Genomic DNA, 14,150 nt, shown 5'->3' with positions numbered 1-14,150 from the left:
CCCTAGATCACGCGATCCTTTCTTCAGAGGCCCAGTTTAATAGGTCCCACAAGGATACGAACCATACCCTGTGACTTGCTACGCGCCACCAGGGAGAGCGTGCGCGTGGTTGTCTCTCCACTTTCTCGCTCTGTGTAAAAACGACGGAAAAAGAGAATATATGTAATATGTTGCTTTGGTTTGGTTTTCTCCGCGAAAGCTGCCCAATCATGAGTTTCTCAATTTACGGATCAATAAATCTCAGAGAGAACTTAACTACCTGACCTCAACGTTCAAGGATTTCTTGACAAAGGAAATTGGGATTTGAGACACACGGGAAAACAATGGAAGTGACAGCAAGAGCTCCTGGGAAAATCATTCTCTCCGGTGAACACGCAGTGGTGCACGGATCCACTGCTGTCGCCGCATCCATTAATCTCTACACCAATGTCACTGTTTCTATACCCACTGCTGGTAAATTTGTGATTATACGCTCTTTAATGGCTCCTCATTTTTGTGTTCTTGTTTGCTTGTTGTTCTGGACATATTGGTTCTGGCGAGCTGAATATGTATATCATGCGAAGATTCTTTGAGCTTATTTTGAATTAGGGATATTTGAAATGTTGATCGAAAGATACCCTGTTGAGATTTTGGGATTATGTATATTGTCCTTTCTTTGTTTTGCTTTCAACGTGTTTTAGGCATGCTAAGGCCAAGTCTTTCTTCTTCTCCTCTCTTTTTTGGTGTGTTTCCATTTAGAGATTGTTTGAGTTGCTGGAATTGTTTGAACTGCCGATCAATGATACCCTTTTGAGCTATTAGCTGAATAGAAACCTTTGAATCAAGTGTTGTTGTCTTCCATTTTCTGCAGGATTATTGGATTGGACTTGTTTAAATATTTGGAGCAAAATTTGTAGCCTTGGGTATTTTTGGATTTTAGTTCTTGAGTTTTGGTTTAGATATGATCAAAGGAAAACCTTTTTGAGTTTTTCTGATAATTCCTGTGCTCTTCCCTTTGTTGCAACATTAATTTCTTGTTGTACTAGTATCTGTTCAGTTTAATTGTTAGTGGACTATAACTTGCAAAAAGAAGATTTTTTCATGTAGGTGGTTGTGGGTTATCTAAAATTAATGATATAAAGAAACCATGGAGAATTGTAATTGGTTAAAATGGACAGGATGGTTCTCCAACACCATGGTAGCCAAAATTTACCTATGAATTGGCCAAATTACAGGTTTTTCATCACTTCTCATCACCAAATACTTGTCCAATCTGCAACACTTCTAGGTCAATTTAAAAACTGCAATTGTCACTTTCAACTTAATCTCTTGCCAGCAAGCTGTGACTGCTAAGCGTAATCAAACATTTCCCAAAATATTTTTGCTGTTTAAAGGGATTGATTGTTCATAATAAAAAAAGATATAATAAATTTGGGATTTCTCTTGTTCATGTAAAACATTTAGTAACGTGCAATTCCATGTCTTTTCTTATCTACTATGAATTGGGATTCATCGTATCTATCACTGTTGGATTTTCACTTGTTTTCATCATAATTCTATAGTAGCCTCTCCCATCTTTGTCATAAGTTCTTTTGATAAACTGATCACTACACGATTGGTTTTTTGATGGATCATTATTTTCCCATAGGAAATGATGATTCACTCAAACTTCAGCTCAAGGATATGGCACTAGAATTTTCATGGCCAATTGGTAGAATCAAAGAAGCATTATCTAACTTAGGTCCTCCTTCCTCTTCAACGCCCACCTCTTGTTCAATAGAATCAATTAAGTCAATTTCAGCTCTGGTTGAAGAAAAGAATATCCCAGAGGCAAAAATTGCACTTGCTTCCGGAGTATCGGCATTTCTATGGTTATATACTTCTATTCAAGGGTATGCATGTAGTGTTGCATTATTTTGTTGGCTATTTTCCTTTCCTACTTGATTTTCCTAAGTCAGTTCCAATGTGTCAGGTTTAAACCTGCCACTGTAGCTGTCACTTCTGAGCTTCCACTGGGTTCAGGCCTCGGATCATCAGCTGCATTTTGTGTTGCCCTCTCAGCTGCTTTACTTGCTCTTTCAGACTCTGTAAATGTGGACAAACAGCACCAGGGTTGGAAAATGTTTGGAGAGTCTGACCTTGAATTGTTAAACAAATGGGCTTTTGAAGGTGAAAAGATAATTCATGGAAAGCCATCTGGAATAGACAACACTGTCAGCACATATGGTATGTAAACCTGGTGAGGTATACATACAAATTTCTTTTATCTACATGCTCCACCTGCTTCATCTCTGTATTATAATTCATAATAACTAGGTTTTTGTACTCTGTAGTCAAGCATTGAACAAATAATAATGTGCATCAGAAAAGTTCAAGCTCCTTATATTGCAGTATTTGCTGCCTGACCTGTGCGCTATTTCTTTTGCGCTTCCTAACAGGCAACATGATCAAGTTCACGTCTGGTAATCTGACACGCATCAAGTCCAACATGCCAATCAAAATGCTTGTTACCAATACAAAAGTAGGGAGGAACACAAAAGCACTGATTGCTGGTGTTTCAGAGAGAACTCTACGGCACCCTAATGCCATGAGTGTTGTTTTTAATGCCGTTGATTCTATCAGTAATGAGGTGGCTAGCATCATCCTGTCACCTGCTCCAGATGATGTGTCCATAACTGAGAAGGAACAGAAGCTAGAAGAGTTGATGGAAATGAATCAAGGCTTGCTACAATGCATGGGGGTCAGCCATGCTTCTATAGAAACTGTTCTTCGGACAACATTGAAATACAAGTTAGCTTCCAAGCTGACTGGAGCAGGGGGTGGGGGTTGTGTCCTGACTCTGCTACCAACCTGTATCCTTTGTGGCTTTATTTTTCTTCCTAATCTCTTCTCACTATGGCTCATTACTCATTACATTCTCTCTTTTAGATAATTTCCTAGGATTTCTCTCATTGTCCTACAATGTCGCGTTGACCACATTACTTAGATGCATTAAATCATTTTCATAATGTGTTTTAATTTGCCATGCTCTTGTTGATATGTGAAATAATGAGTTCATGTTTTATATCATTATATTTCATGTTCTTTTTATGTGTTCCTTTGACTGCATAAATCAGTGTTATCAGGAACAGTTGTTGATAAAGTAATTACAGAACTGGAGACATGCGGATTCCAATGTCTGATTTCCGGGATTGGTGGGAATGGTGTTGAGATTTGCATTGGCGGTTCATCCTGATTATACCAGGCCAGCAATAAATTAGTGTAAGATCTTATCTTTAATGTCAAATTTCAAATAAGATCCAATGTGTAGGCTTTGCTGGTACTGATTTATTTCTTTATCCAACCTCATATGTACATTATTTTGTTGTTGTTTTTCTTCTTCTTTCTAGTTTGGGTCAGCCTCGAACGTCTTTGAAGTTTCGAGAATATTTATCTTCAATTTTTTGGACATTCACTAAGGCTACAAAAATCTGTAGAAAATTCTGGATATTTGTGAACGCTATTCCTCTTTCTATAGTCATAATCTTAGTGTTCATCTAATGATCAATCCTGTTTTATGTCTGTTCTTGACCCAAGATGTGAAAATCTTGATATTATCCCATTTTGCTTTCAACATGCTCACACATTTTTCACTTAAACAGAGTTCCACAGAATATGCATTTGTAATACTCATCATATACGACACACAGCACACAAAAACACTAAGATTTACACAAGTTCTTCACGCCTGCACAAGTTTACTTGCGTCATTGCATCTTCTTCAAAAGACAAAAGGATCGATCGCTTTCTCTCGACGGGTACCCATCAGCCGTTCACGATGGTGCCTCCTGCAAAAACCCAACATCTCTATAGTTACAATCATATATTCAAATTTACACACCAAGTGTTTGTGAATTAACCACAGAAAAAAAAGCACTCACCATTAGGGTGAAGTACTTGGCCAGTGATATACGAAGAGCAGACGTTACAAGCAAGGAACACAAAGCAGGGTGCAACCTCACTTGGCTGGCCAGCTCTTCCCATTGGCACTTTCTTCCCAAAGTTGGTCACCTCCTCTTCGCCGAAGGAGGCCGGTATTAATGGAGTCCAGATGGGTCCAGGTGCAACACCATTGACGCGTATCCCTTTACTCACAATCTGAAGTGCAAGTGCTCTTGTGAATGCTACTATTGCTCCTTTCGTTGATGTATAGTCAAGCAGCGTAGGATGTCCCTTGTATGCATTCACCGACGTCGTATTGATTATTGAGCTTCCCTCTTTCATGTGCCTCAGACAATGCCTGCCACCGCCACCGCCACCGCCACCACCACCAAATCACACACAGAAAATAATTAATGGATAAAACTTAAAAGATATGTTCATACACACACCTGCTCATGAAAAAGTAGGAGAAGATATTGGTTCTAAACACTCTCTCGAGCGACCCTTCATCAATCTCCTCTACCGACTTAGTTTTATATTGTTCGGCAGCATTGTTAACCAGAATATCAATCCGGCCATAAGCATTTACCACTTGATCAACCACTTTCTTGCAATTCTCATCGAATCCAAGATCTGCAGGTATCGCCATAGGATCTTTGGCATCTTCAGCCTTGTCCTTCTTAAGTATTTGGAGAGTATCTTGAGCATCCTTGTCTTCTTGAGACTTCACGTAAGTGAAAGCCACTGTTGCACCTTCAAGGGCAAAGCTGTAGCACACAGCTCGCCCTATTCCCGAGTCTCCACCAGTCACTAGTGCCACCTTCCCCTGCAAAAAAGAAATATAACATACGTAATACGACCTTTAATTTGTACGTTAACAGTGAGAGACTGGGGGGACCTGGGAGTACCTGAAGCTTATTGGAGGGCTTGTAATCGGAGCTAACATACTGAGGAAGAGGGTTCATGACATGCTCTTTCCCAGGCTGCTTGTCTTGCTTTTGAGGAGGAAAACTCTGATCACCGGAAGCCATTCTTACAAATACAGCAGAAGTTGGTCTCTGAAGAGAAATAAATATTGCCGGAAACTGAGTTTTCCGGTAGGTTCTAAGATGAGTATGGGTTGAAGGCAGAGATGAAAAGGCAGCGGTTATGGCCCTCCTGGATGATGAAATGGAAACAAATCGAAGGGGTACAATGCGAAGCATTGGAGTGACGAGAAAGAAGAGCGGTGTGAGGAGGCAGATAAATAGCTTGGATGACAATTCGTAGGACTACGTGGCAAGAGGAGGGAACACGTGGTGTAAAATGAACACTAACAAATTATATTTTACCTTTTTTTTTTTACCGCAAGAAATTTTTATAGATTGTAGTGTAAAATGTGAGTAAAATTTAGAATTCATGGCAAACAAAAACTTGTATTTTTTTTATTTATTTATTTGTATACGAAGTTGCATGTATTTTAAAAAAAATATACTTTTTAATTTTTAATATAATAAAAAAAGAATGAAAAATAATTATTTTGGTATTTTCTATTTTTTTATAAAATTTAATTATAATAAATTAAAATAAACACTTTTTTCATTTTTTAAAAAATAAAGAAATATTTTTTTAAAAAAAAATACATTTTTTATAACTAGACACGTTGTATAATTTTTTTTCACCTTCATATATACTATCATTAAAACTTTAATTTTATTCCAATCAATTAAAATTTTTCATATATAAGTAAATTTATAGGATTAATTTTATTGAAATTTTGGTTTTGAAATTCTATTAAAATTCCTATTCTTTATTAGAATTTTATTGTTTACAATTTACATCAAATATTGATTAATTAAATATAGTTGACCAATTAAAAGCATAAAATTAATTCTTTATTACAAAACTATTATATTATGATACGTATTCTTAGTAATCACATATTTCAATTTCTTATTTCAATTTCTTATTAGTATTTTATAATTCAAAGATTCCAAAATATATTCAATAATTTATTTCTTTTACGTATTTTTTGCAATTCTATTATTCATCCTCCAACTTTTGTGCATTTTAACGAGTTATTAAAATTTAATTTACTCATAAATATATAAATAAGTTAAAAACAAAATAGTAGTAGTAAATATTGAGATAGACTCCAAAATAGTGGTAGATGTTGTTCACTCGAAGACCTTTCTGAATTTGGGTTAAACATCAAGATGGCCTGGTAATTATTTTGTAATCTATAAAAAAAGTTTATAATGATTGTGTAAGTTTGAGTGGAGAGGAAGACGTTTGTTCCTTTTTATCTTTTTTTTTTTTTATATATACACTAGTAACGTCAAATTGCCTCTCTCCTATAGTATCACCTGTTTTTATTACTCGGGTCCGTACGTACGGATATGTTAGAGTCTCTCTCTATATCAGGCGGCCATTTAATTCCTCCGGCATGCATGCGGGTAGGGCTGCAAAGTGAATAGACTTGCTCTCCTTTCTTTAGTCACATTACTAGGCTGGACTGCTTGCAAAAGGGCCCGCATATGAGGTCTGCCTGGCTTGCTTCCTCAACCGGGTTAGGACATGCAATCTGGACTAGCTCACTTCAAGAAAGGCGTGGATTCTAGGCTTGCCTTCCTCCATTGGGCCTAGTCTTGCTCTGGACTGTAAAAGGTCCAACGGTCGTTAAGTCTTATATTGGATTTGAAGACAAACTAATGAAATTGAGTGTGTATATGCATGAGATTGCACACCCCGGGGCATCTGGAGAAGCCTTCAAATCCAAGGCAAATAAACGAATGAAGGAAAGTAGAAAGAAATAAAAGAAGAATAGTCCAGAAACTCAAAAGAGAGATACCAATGGAAGCTTAACTTATACAAACTTCAAATTTTCTTAATCTTTTCTTTATTCCTAAATTCCTACACAGTTGATATATAATCTCATCTCCATCTTAAGAAAGATGTAACACAGTTGTTTCATCTCCCTAAATAGCTATGGCCTCTCTCAAATTTGGCCTCTTTCTCCTTGCCATCTTCTTCCTTTCTTCTCCGGCGCGCTCGTGTGGCGGTACTCTCTCTCTCTCTCTCTCTTTCTCTCTCTCAAGGACTTGACATATATATGATTGATTTGAATGTGTTGTTGATTTGCAGATGATGACGATGATCTTCTTAAATGCCTCAACTGTCACAGAGCATTCTTAGACCTGCCAACTTTCACCAAGAACACAAAAGCAGAATGTCTGGCTGATGAAGTTGCTAAAAATCTAGAGAAGAAATCATGTGAAGAAGCCAAAGACAGTAATCCGTATGAGCTAGACAAGCATCCTGAGCTATTATCCAAGTGTGACATCAACGTTAGTCACACTAAAGACGGTGTCGTGTTGCCTGTTTGCGTGCCGAAGTTGGATCTAATTGCAGTGTTTACTAATTACACACGAACCTATTTCGCTAAGTACATAAATGATTCCAAGTTTGCTGAAGCTGGAGTTGCTAGTAATGGTGATTGGATGGTGGTGGCTTTGAGCACAAACACCCCAGGAGGTGACTTTGCAGGAGCCAACGGTTTGGTTTCCATGATTGGTTTGGGTCATTGCTTGGTTTCTTTCTTGGTGGGGATGCTTGTTTTTGCTGAAGTGCCTTTGGGTTGGTGGTAATTAACTAATTCCCACATGGCAACAAGTTTGCTAAATTGTTTGAATGTATTAATTGTGATTTTTGTATTATATTGATTGTGTTGTGCTTGTAATTTGCATATAATAATAAATTGGATTTATTGTTTTTAATTATTTATTAATTGCTACTAAATTTTTTGCTTTCAATTAGTCATCCTTTCCAATTTAAGATGATTTTTGGGTCTGTTGGTCTTTAACAATAATGAAAAATGCAGGTGATAAGGTGTGTATAATTGCCCAAAATTAGATAAATGTTATCAACAGTTATTTTTTAAAATAATTATTTAATATTTTTCATTTTATTAATTAAAAAGTATACTATTTAATAATTAATTAAGAAGAGAAAAAATTAATAACTAATCTAATAAATACTTTTCAATAATAAAATAAAAAATATTGGATAATCAGACAGTTTTCTTACAGAAAATGTACTACCTGGCCTACTTTCAGACAGGGATAGAGAAGGTGCAGTTTGTCTGTTTCGCAAGCCACATTGGTTCCTAACTCTGGTTCTTACCAATTATGCCTTCTTCCAGTTTGCTGGCAACTACATTAATGACTGGAGGTTGATTCACTGGTGCATTAATTGGCTCCGGGGATGATCCCCGGCGGCAGCTTTGGGGCGTCTATCAAAAGTAATTGAGGGATATTATCTCAAACTGGATGAAAATTGTTCTAAAAACTTGACCAAAATTCATGCTGGTAAATGAAGTTCCTGGGGCATCTGGGATAACCATTCACTTGAAAGGCAAATCGGACGTAAGAAACCATGTGTTCAATCAGAAGAATATAGTGAGAATTTTGAATTTAAATTAATGAAAAATCCTTACACATCCATAATAAAATTATGATATATTGTATATTTAAATTTAAATTAATAAAATAATATTAATCGAATATATATACACACTTTAATATATATATATATATATATATATAATTATAAAATATAACGGTTTTAAAATGAAATATATATTTTTTTATAATTAATTTTGACTTGGTGTTGGAATTCGAAACCATTCGTTCTTAAAAATACTCTACCATCAATGAATTAAAGTACATTCCTGAGGGTTGTGTATTAGGTTATGTCCCTGAATGGGAGGCTTTTCATGCATATTTTGGGACGAACGCGTTAATGCATCAGGCAATCTAGACGAGAGGAGCACAAGAATTTGCATGTGCATGGCTGCCACTTGCAGGCCCAACCAGCTATAGCTGTCGGTTTGGCAATCCCAGTTTGGATGTGTAATAAACACATAACAGGCACCTGGAACCTATATAAACAAATAACCCCTCTATAAATTCCAGGCACTTAAACAAGCTGAAACCATTAAAATTTCATTCTCATCTCTTCTTTGTTGAGAAAGTTAGAGATGAGATCAGCTATGTCTATGGCCTTTCTCAAAATCATCAGGGCCTTCCTCTTTCTCCTCCTTCTTGCAATTTCCTTGCTTTCTTCGCCTGCGCTCTCTGATGGTATGCTCTTGCTTTTCTAGATGTTGCTTTCATTCGGACTTGATTGACATAGTTGTGTTTCCATTATTTTTCCTTTTTTTTTAAATGGAAATGTGATCTTATGGTTCTTGAATTAGATTTTTCCTTTTGTTTTCTTGTTTGCATGCGTGAAATGGCAACAAAATTCGCATATTTTGCAGGTGAGGAAGAAATCGTTCTTCAGGGGCTGAACAGTTTCAGGACAGCCATGAGCCTGCCAGCCTTGACACTTAACGAAAATGCAGCATGCCTCGCTGACAAATTTGCCGACCAGATACTAGAGGACATACCATGTTCTTCAAACTCTCCTCTGTTGCAGAACTACCCTGACGTTTTAGCCTACTGTGGCGTTGATGTCAGTCAAACTAGAGAAGGTGCAGTTCTGCCGGTTTGCGTGCCCCAATTAGTTCCAAATCTTCTGCTTTCCAATTTGACAAATGCCCTTCAGTATGTCAAATACTTGACTGACGCCAAGTTCACCGGTGCCGGACTCGGCACCGAAGATAACTGGATGGTGATCATTTTGAGCACCAACACCCCCGGTGGTAGCTTCGGCTCTGACATAAACACCTTCATTTCAAATGGTAGCTCTTGAACTCTGTCGAAGTTGTCCATAAAATGTAGCTAGATCAGATAGCTTATTTGACTAAGTTTCAGATACGATGCCACAAGCACCAGTAGATTCAGGTGGCCAGCAGCAAGGAAATGCAAGTGATGCCGTCGATCTTTTCAAATCACTCAACTGTCACAGAGCATTTTTAGACCTCCCAACTTTCGTCGAGAACAAAGAAACAGGATGCTTTGCAGGTGAACTTGCTCAAAAACTAGGAGACCAACCATGCAATGAGGCCAATAGCAGCAGCGCTAGCAACCCTCTTCAACTAGACCAGTATCCTGAAATCTTATCCAAGTGTAACATCGACATTAACAACACTAAAGACGACGTCGCATTGCCTGTTTGCGTGCCCCAGTTGGCTCCAACCAAAGTTTTTACTAATTACACACGCACCGACTATGCCCAATACATAAATGATTCGAATTTTGCTGAAGCTGGAGTTGGGTCTAAAGGTGATTGGATGGTTGTCGTTTTGAGCACAAATACTGCTCAAAACGTCACCGTAGCTGGAGACTTTGCATTAGCCAATGTTTTGGTTACGACCAAGAAAGGGCAATTTGCAGCTGGATCAGCCAATAGTTTGGTTTCCAAGGTTGGTTTTGGTCATTGCTTGATGTCTTTCTTGCTGGGGATGCTTGCTTATGGTGGAGTGCTTTAGCCTGGTGGTCGTGACGAAGACTCAGAATCACCAATTTGGCGAATTTACGCTGAATTGGCAGTCGATTATCTAATAATACTATGAATTAAAGTGCACTATCACTGACTGTGTTTGATATATGAAGCAGTTCATATGTATATACGTAATTTTATATGTGTACGTATTTGTGATGTATGTAGTTATACGTATATAAATAATGAATGCATGTGTTTGTCTCTGGTGACTTAATTAATTAGACAGAAATTTTAATTGTTAATTTTTAATATTTTTTAAATTTAAATTATTTAATTAATATTTAACTGATGATTTCTTAATTTTTATTAAAAAATATTTTTATAAATGAAAAGGTATATTAATTCTTCATCACCGCTGATTGAACAATCTAGTTATAGGGGTTGATAATCTAGCATGAGATAGTAGTGTAATAGATTTTTTTTAATAAATATAAGTATTTTTAAATTTTTATTACACAGATCCTTCGATTCCATCTAAGGAAGAAGAGAGTAGTTCAGTCTTGAACTATTCATCCCATTCCATTTATTTAAGGAAGAAGGGTGCAATCCTGAACCATCCATCCCATTTAATGCTGCTCCAAGAAAAAATGTTTCAGGAATTAATGCTCCAAGAATCTGAGTGCCCATTTAATGCTCTATTTAATATTTAATGCTCTATTTAATACTCCAGAAAAAAAAGAGAAAAAGAGTGTCATTTTGAATTTTGAATCTCTCATTTTACTTAGGGATAGATTCTAAGAATATAAATGATTCCATTTAAGATTCAATGTCTTAAATAGATTTCAAAAATATCGAATCACTCAGGGAGGGATAGATTCCATTCAAGGTTAAATTTCTATAGAGATAGGGAGGGATAGATTCCATTCAAGGTTAAATTTCTATAGAGATAGATTTCATTTAAGGTTAAATTCTTTAAATAGATTCTAAAAATATAGGATATATTTCATTTAAAGTTAAATTCTATTTAAAGAAGAAGAGTGCAATTTTGATCCATTCATTCCATTTAATGAGAAGAAAGAAAAGCAGCATCAAATCAAGGCTACATTCCATTTCAAGAAGAAGAGTACAGTCTTAACTATTCATGAATTCCGAATCACTTATTTTTTAATTTCACTCATCACTTAGTTTTTAATTTAAAAAAAACGATTATTTGGTTATCTTTTAATTTAAAAAGAAGAGTACTGAATCAGAGAAAAAGAAGAATATCGAACCACTCATCTCATTTCATAGAAGATTTAATATAGAAGAATACCGAACTACTCAACTCATTTAACATAGAAGAATACCGAACCACTCAACTCATTTAAAGAGAAAAAATTCAGAGTCCGAATCACTTATTTTAATTTTTTTAAAAAATGTAGAGTACCGAACCACTCATTTTATTTAAAGGAGGAAGAGAATTCAGAGGGTTGAATCACTTATCTTAATTTAAAAAAAAAAAGTACCCAACCACTCATTGGGATGAAAAGAATAATATCGAACTATTCATCTAATTTAACATAGAAGAGTACTGAACCACTCATCTCATTCAACATAGAAGAGTATCAAACCACTCATCTCATTTGAAATAAAGAAGAAGAATAGGGGAGAAAAAGAAGAATAATGAACCGCTAATCTCATTTAATAATGAGATATAGAAGAGTACTGAACCACTTATTTCATTTAAGAAGGAAAAAAAGAATACCAGAAGGGAGAAAGAAAAGAACACCAAACCATGGGAAGAGTGTGGTTCGAAAGATATATTTAATTTTATTTAATATTTTATTTTCTAATTAATTGGATTTATAAATTAACTGGAGCACAGTAGAGGTGAGGAGCACTCAGCCAAACTATATCTGCCCATCTATATTATTTATTTGTATATAATAAACATTTTTATTTGTACAGATATGAAACATGGAAAAAAATATTTAGACCCGATACGTGGGTTTTATTTAATTTTTGACAAGAATTATCTATGTTTTCTATTGGTAATTTGGGCCCTGTCTATGTGCAATTTGGAATGCATGCATAGGCGACATATGAGGTGAACAAAAACTTGCATGCGTGCATGGCTGCCACTTGCAGGACCAATACCAGTTTGTAGCTGTAACACATAATAAAGCCCCCTTCAAATTCAAGAAAAACAAGACCGTGGGTTACACAGCTATCTTCTTCTTTAATTATGATACTCTGATTCTCGTTTCATGCGAAAGCTATTGTCGTAGGCTTAGCTATATGGCCTTTCTCAAACTCGTCCTCTTCCTCTTCGTGCTGTTTCATGCCATTTTCTTGCTCTCCCCAGCTGTGCTCTCTGATGGTAATTACTCTCTTTTATGTCTTTCACTTCTTTTTTTTTTGTTGTTTTCCCAAATGGGAATGTGGCATAAATAACTAAAAACTTTTACCGGAGTCGATTTGTGTTGAAAACAGTTCTTGCTTTATATGTCATTTGCAGGTGAGGAGGACATTGTTCTTCAAGGCCTAAACCGCTACAGAACATCCTCAGGGTTGCCAGCCTTCGCCAATAATGAGAAGGCGTCCTGTCTAGCTGATAAAATTGCCGAAAGAGTACTAGAGAACCAGCCATGTTCTGCAAATGCCAACTCTATTCAATTATCTAACTACCCAGACTTCCTACAATACTGTGGAGTTGACGTTACCCATGTTAGAGATGGCCTAGTTTTGCCCGTTTGCGTGCCCAAATTAGTTCCAAATCTTGTGCTTGCCGATTATACAAAAACACAAAGAGCAAACTACATTAAAGACTTGAAGTTCACTGGAGCAGGAATTGCCTCTGAGGATAATTGGATGGTGGTGGTTCTAAGCACAAACAACCCTGAAGGCAGCGTCACAGATATTGGAGGAAGCAGCTTCACTTCAAGCACGACCACGGGAGAGGACTTTCCAGAAGGCCATAGTCTGATTTCCACCGTAGGAGGTGGGCACATTGCCGGAGCCAATAGTTTGGTTTCCAAGGTTGATTTTGGTTATTGCTTGGTGTCTCTCCTGTTAGGGATAGCTCTGTATGCGGAAGTTCCTTTGGCTTGGTGGAACTAATTAATGCCCAGAAAATGGTATTTACTGATCGATGAAAAAGACTAATTAAATAATTATCGATCGATTGTTGTGCTGTCTTATTATTATGAATTAAAAGGGCACACAGGCTTAGTCTGTTTGAAATTGATTTGGTTGGAATCCTTCCATATTTCTTTTATATATATATATATATATATATATATATATATATATATATATATATATATATATATATTAATAATTTACTTTATTTAAGAGAAAATGGTTAAAAAACCTGAATTAATAATAAATATATTTTAAATTATAAAATTAAATAATATTTTATAAATTAACTCTACTGTTAAGTTTAATTTAAATTTATTTATATTTTACTATTAAGTTTAATCTAAATTTATTCGTTAAATTTAATAAAAATGTTATGTCATTTTTTTAATCAATACTAAAAAAATAATATTTTAATATAATTTAAATAAATAATTATTAAAAAATTTAAATTTTATTAATTTCAATAATTATATTTTCAATTTGATCAATTTTTTAATTTATTTAATATTTTATTTTGAATCAATTTATTTATAGTTTTTGATGGCATATTTTTAGAGTTGATAACTATTTTTTTATTTTTATTGTTTTACATTGATTTTTTTTATATTAACAAATATAATTTTTTTTCTAATAAGTATTATAATAGTAATACTGCTAATAAATTAAAAATCACAATTTTTACTGTTTTTATTATTTGAAATTTTTATTATTTTTATTATTTAAAAATTTAATTATATTTATTATATTTATTTAAATAGAGT

The 14,150-nt window shown here is 35.2% G+C and overlaps 5 protein-coding genes across 6 annotated transcripts; 4 read left to right on the top strand and 1 right to left on the bottom strand.

The window, feature by feature from the left end:
• The first annotated feature begins 151 nt into the window (after positions 1 to 151).
• Positions 152 to 3,540, top strand: LOC110620146 (mevalonate kinase). 2 transcript variants are annotated; one of them, XM_021763749.2, is made up of 6 exons: positions 152 to 453; positions 1,628 to 1,871; positions 1,952 to 2,205; positions 2,418 to 2,831; positions 3,096 to 3,240; positions 3,369 to 3,540. In XM_021763749.2, the coding sequence occupies exons 1-5, from the start codon at positions 324 to 326 to the stop codon at positions 3,212 to 3,214; spliced, it is 1,161 nt and encodes a 386-aa protein (XP_021619441.1). In that variant the 5' UTR covers positions 152 to 323; the 3' UTR covers positions 3,215 to 3,240; positions 3,369 to 3,540. The 2 variants fall into 2 exon arrangements, with proteins under 2 accessions (XP_021619441.1, XP_021619440.1); XM_021763748.2 differs by having other exon boundaries at positions 3,096 to 3,540.
• A 126-nt stretch (positions 3,541 to 3,666) lies between these two features.
• On the bottom strand, positions 3,667 to 5,096 carry LOC110620147 (NADPH-dependent aldehyde reductase 1, chloroplastic). The gene is made up of 4 exons (XM_021763750.2): positions 4,809 to 5,096; positions 4,350 to 4,726; positions 3,900 to 4,258; positions 3,667 to 3,806 (listed from the first exon to the last, which is right to left on the bottom strand). The coding sequence occupies exons 1-4, from the start codon at positions 4,929 to 4,931 to the stop codon at positions 3,784 to 3,786; spliced, it is 882 nt and encodes a 293-aa protein (XP_021619442.2). The 5' UTR covers positions 4,932 to 5,096; the 3' UTR covers positions 3,667 to 3,783.
• A 1,683-nt stretch (positions 5,097 to 6,779) lies between these two features.
• On the top strand, positions 6,780 to 7,662 carry LOC110621379 (uncharacterized GPI-anchored protein At3g06035). The gene is made up of 2 exons (XM_021765649.2): positions 6,780 to 6,940; positions 7,024 to 7,662. The coding sequence occupies exons 1-2, from the start codon at positions 6,868 to 6,870 to the stop codon at positions 7,524 to 7,526; spliced, it is 576 nt and encodes a 191-aa protein (XP_021621341.1). The 5' UTR covers positions 6,780 to 6,867; the 3' UTR covers positions 7,527 to 7,662.
• Positions 7,663 to 8,871: 1,209 nt separating this feature from the next.
• LOC110621822 lies at positions 8,872 to 10,527 on the top strand. The gene is made up of 3 exons (XM_021766129.1): positions 8,872 to 9,020; positions 9,200 to 9,622; positions 9,696 to 10,527. The coding sequence occupies exons 1-3, from the start codon at positions 8,918 to 8,920 to the stop codon at positions 10,310 to 10,312; spliced, it is 1,143 nt and encodes a 380-aa protein (XP_021621821.1). The 5' UTR covers positions 8,872 to 8,917; the 3' UTR covers positions 10,313 to 10,527.
• Positions 10,528 to 12,447: 1,920 nt separating this feature from the next.
• On the top strand, positions 12,448 to 13,490 carry LOC110621800 (uncharacterized GPI-anchored protein At3g06035). Its single transcript, XM_021766105.2, has 2 exons — positions 12,448 to 12,625; positions 12,764 to 13,490. The coding sequence occupies exons 1-2, from the start codon at positions 12,544 to 12,546 to the stop codon at positions 13,363 to 13,365; spliced, it is 684 nt and encodes a 227-aa protein (XP_021621797.1). The 5' UTR covers positions 12,448 to 12,543; the 3' UTR covers positions 13,366 to 13,490.
• Positions 13,491 to 14,150: the final 660 nt, after the last annotated feature.

This window comes from Manihot esculenta, chromosome 8 (assembly GCF_001659605.2).
Source record: "Manihot esculenta cultivar AM560-2 chromosome 8, M.esculenta_v8, whole genome shotgun sequence".
NCBI lineage: Eukaryota > Viridiplantae > Streptophyta > Magnoliopsida > Malpighiales > Euphorbiaceae > Manihot > Manihot esculenta.
This window is presented reverse-complemented; position numbering and strand designations above follow the sequence as displayed.

What these genes read in the sequence shown, in the direction of transcription:
- LOC110620146 (XM_021763749.2), top strand. Translation starts at nt 324, where the DNA reads ATGGAAGTGACAGCAAGAGCTCCTGGGAAAATCATTCTCTCCGGTGAA. An exon ending in TTATATACTTCTATTCAAGG is followed by an intron (nt 1,872 to 1,951) that starts GTATGCATGTAG and finishes CCAATGTGTCAG; the next exon opens with GTTTAAACCTGCCACTGTAG. An exon ending in CCTGACTCTGCTACCAACCT is followed by an intron (nt 2,832 to 3,095) that starts GTATCCTTTGTG and finishes TGCATAAATCAG; the next exon opens with TGTTATCAGGAACAGTTGTT.
- LOC110620147 (XM_021763750.2), bottom strand. Translation starts at nt 4,931, where the DNA reads ATGGCTTCCGGTGATCAGAGTTTTCCTCCTCAAAAGCAAGACAAGCAG. An exon ending in AGCCCTCCAATAAGCTTCAG is followed by an intron (nt 4,727 to 4,808) that starts GTACTCCCAGGT and finishes TCTTTTTTGCAG; the next exon opens with GGGAAGGTGGCACTAGTGAC. An exon ending in TCCTACTTTTTCATGAGCAG is followed by an intron (nt 4,259 to 4,349) that starts GTGTGTGTATGA and finishes TGGCGGTGGCAG; the next exon opens with GCATTGTCTGAGGCACATGA.
- LOC110621379 (XM_021765649.2), top strand. Translation starts at nt 6,868, where the DNA reads ATGGCCTCTCTCAAATTTGGCCTCTTTCTCCTTGCCATCTTCTTCCTT. An exon ending in TCCGGCGCGCTCGTGTGGCG is followed by an intron (nt 6,941 to 7,023) that starts GTACTCTCTCTC and finishes GTTGATTTGCAG; the next exon opens with ATGATGACGATGATCTTCTT.
- LOC110621822 (XM_021766129.1), top strand. Translation starts at nt 8,918, where the DNA reads ATGAGATCAGCTATGTCTATGGCCTTTCTCAAAATCATCAGGGCCTTC. An exon ending in TTCGCCTGCGCTCTCTGATG is followed by an intron (nt 9,021 to 9,199) that starts GTATGCTCTTGC and finishes CATATTTTGCAG; the next exon opens with GTGAGGAAGAAATCGTTCTT. An exon ending in AAACACCTTCATTTCAAATG is followed by an intron (nt 9,623 to 9,695) that starts GTAGCTCTTGAA and finishes ACTAAGTTTCAG; the next exon opens with ATACGATGCCACAAGCACCA.
- LOC110621800 (XM_021766105.2), top strand. Translation starts at nt 12,544, where the DNA reads ATGGCCTTTCTCAAACTCGTCCTCTTCCTCTTCGTGCTGTTTCATGCC. An exon ending in CCCAGCTGTGCTCTCTGATG is followed by an intron (nt 12,626 to 12,763) that starts GTAATTACTCTC and finishes TGTCATTTGCAG; the next exon opens with GTGAGGAGGACATTGTTCTT.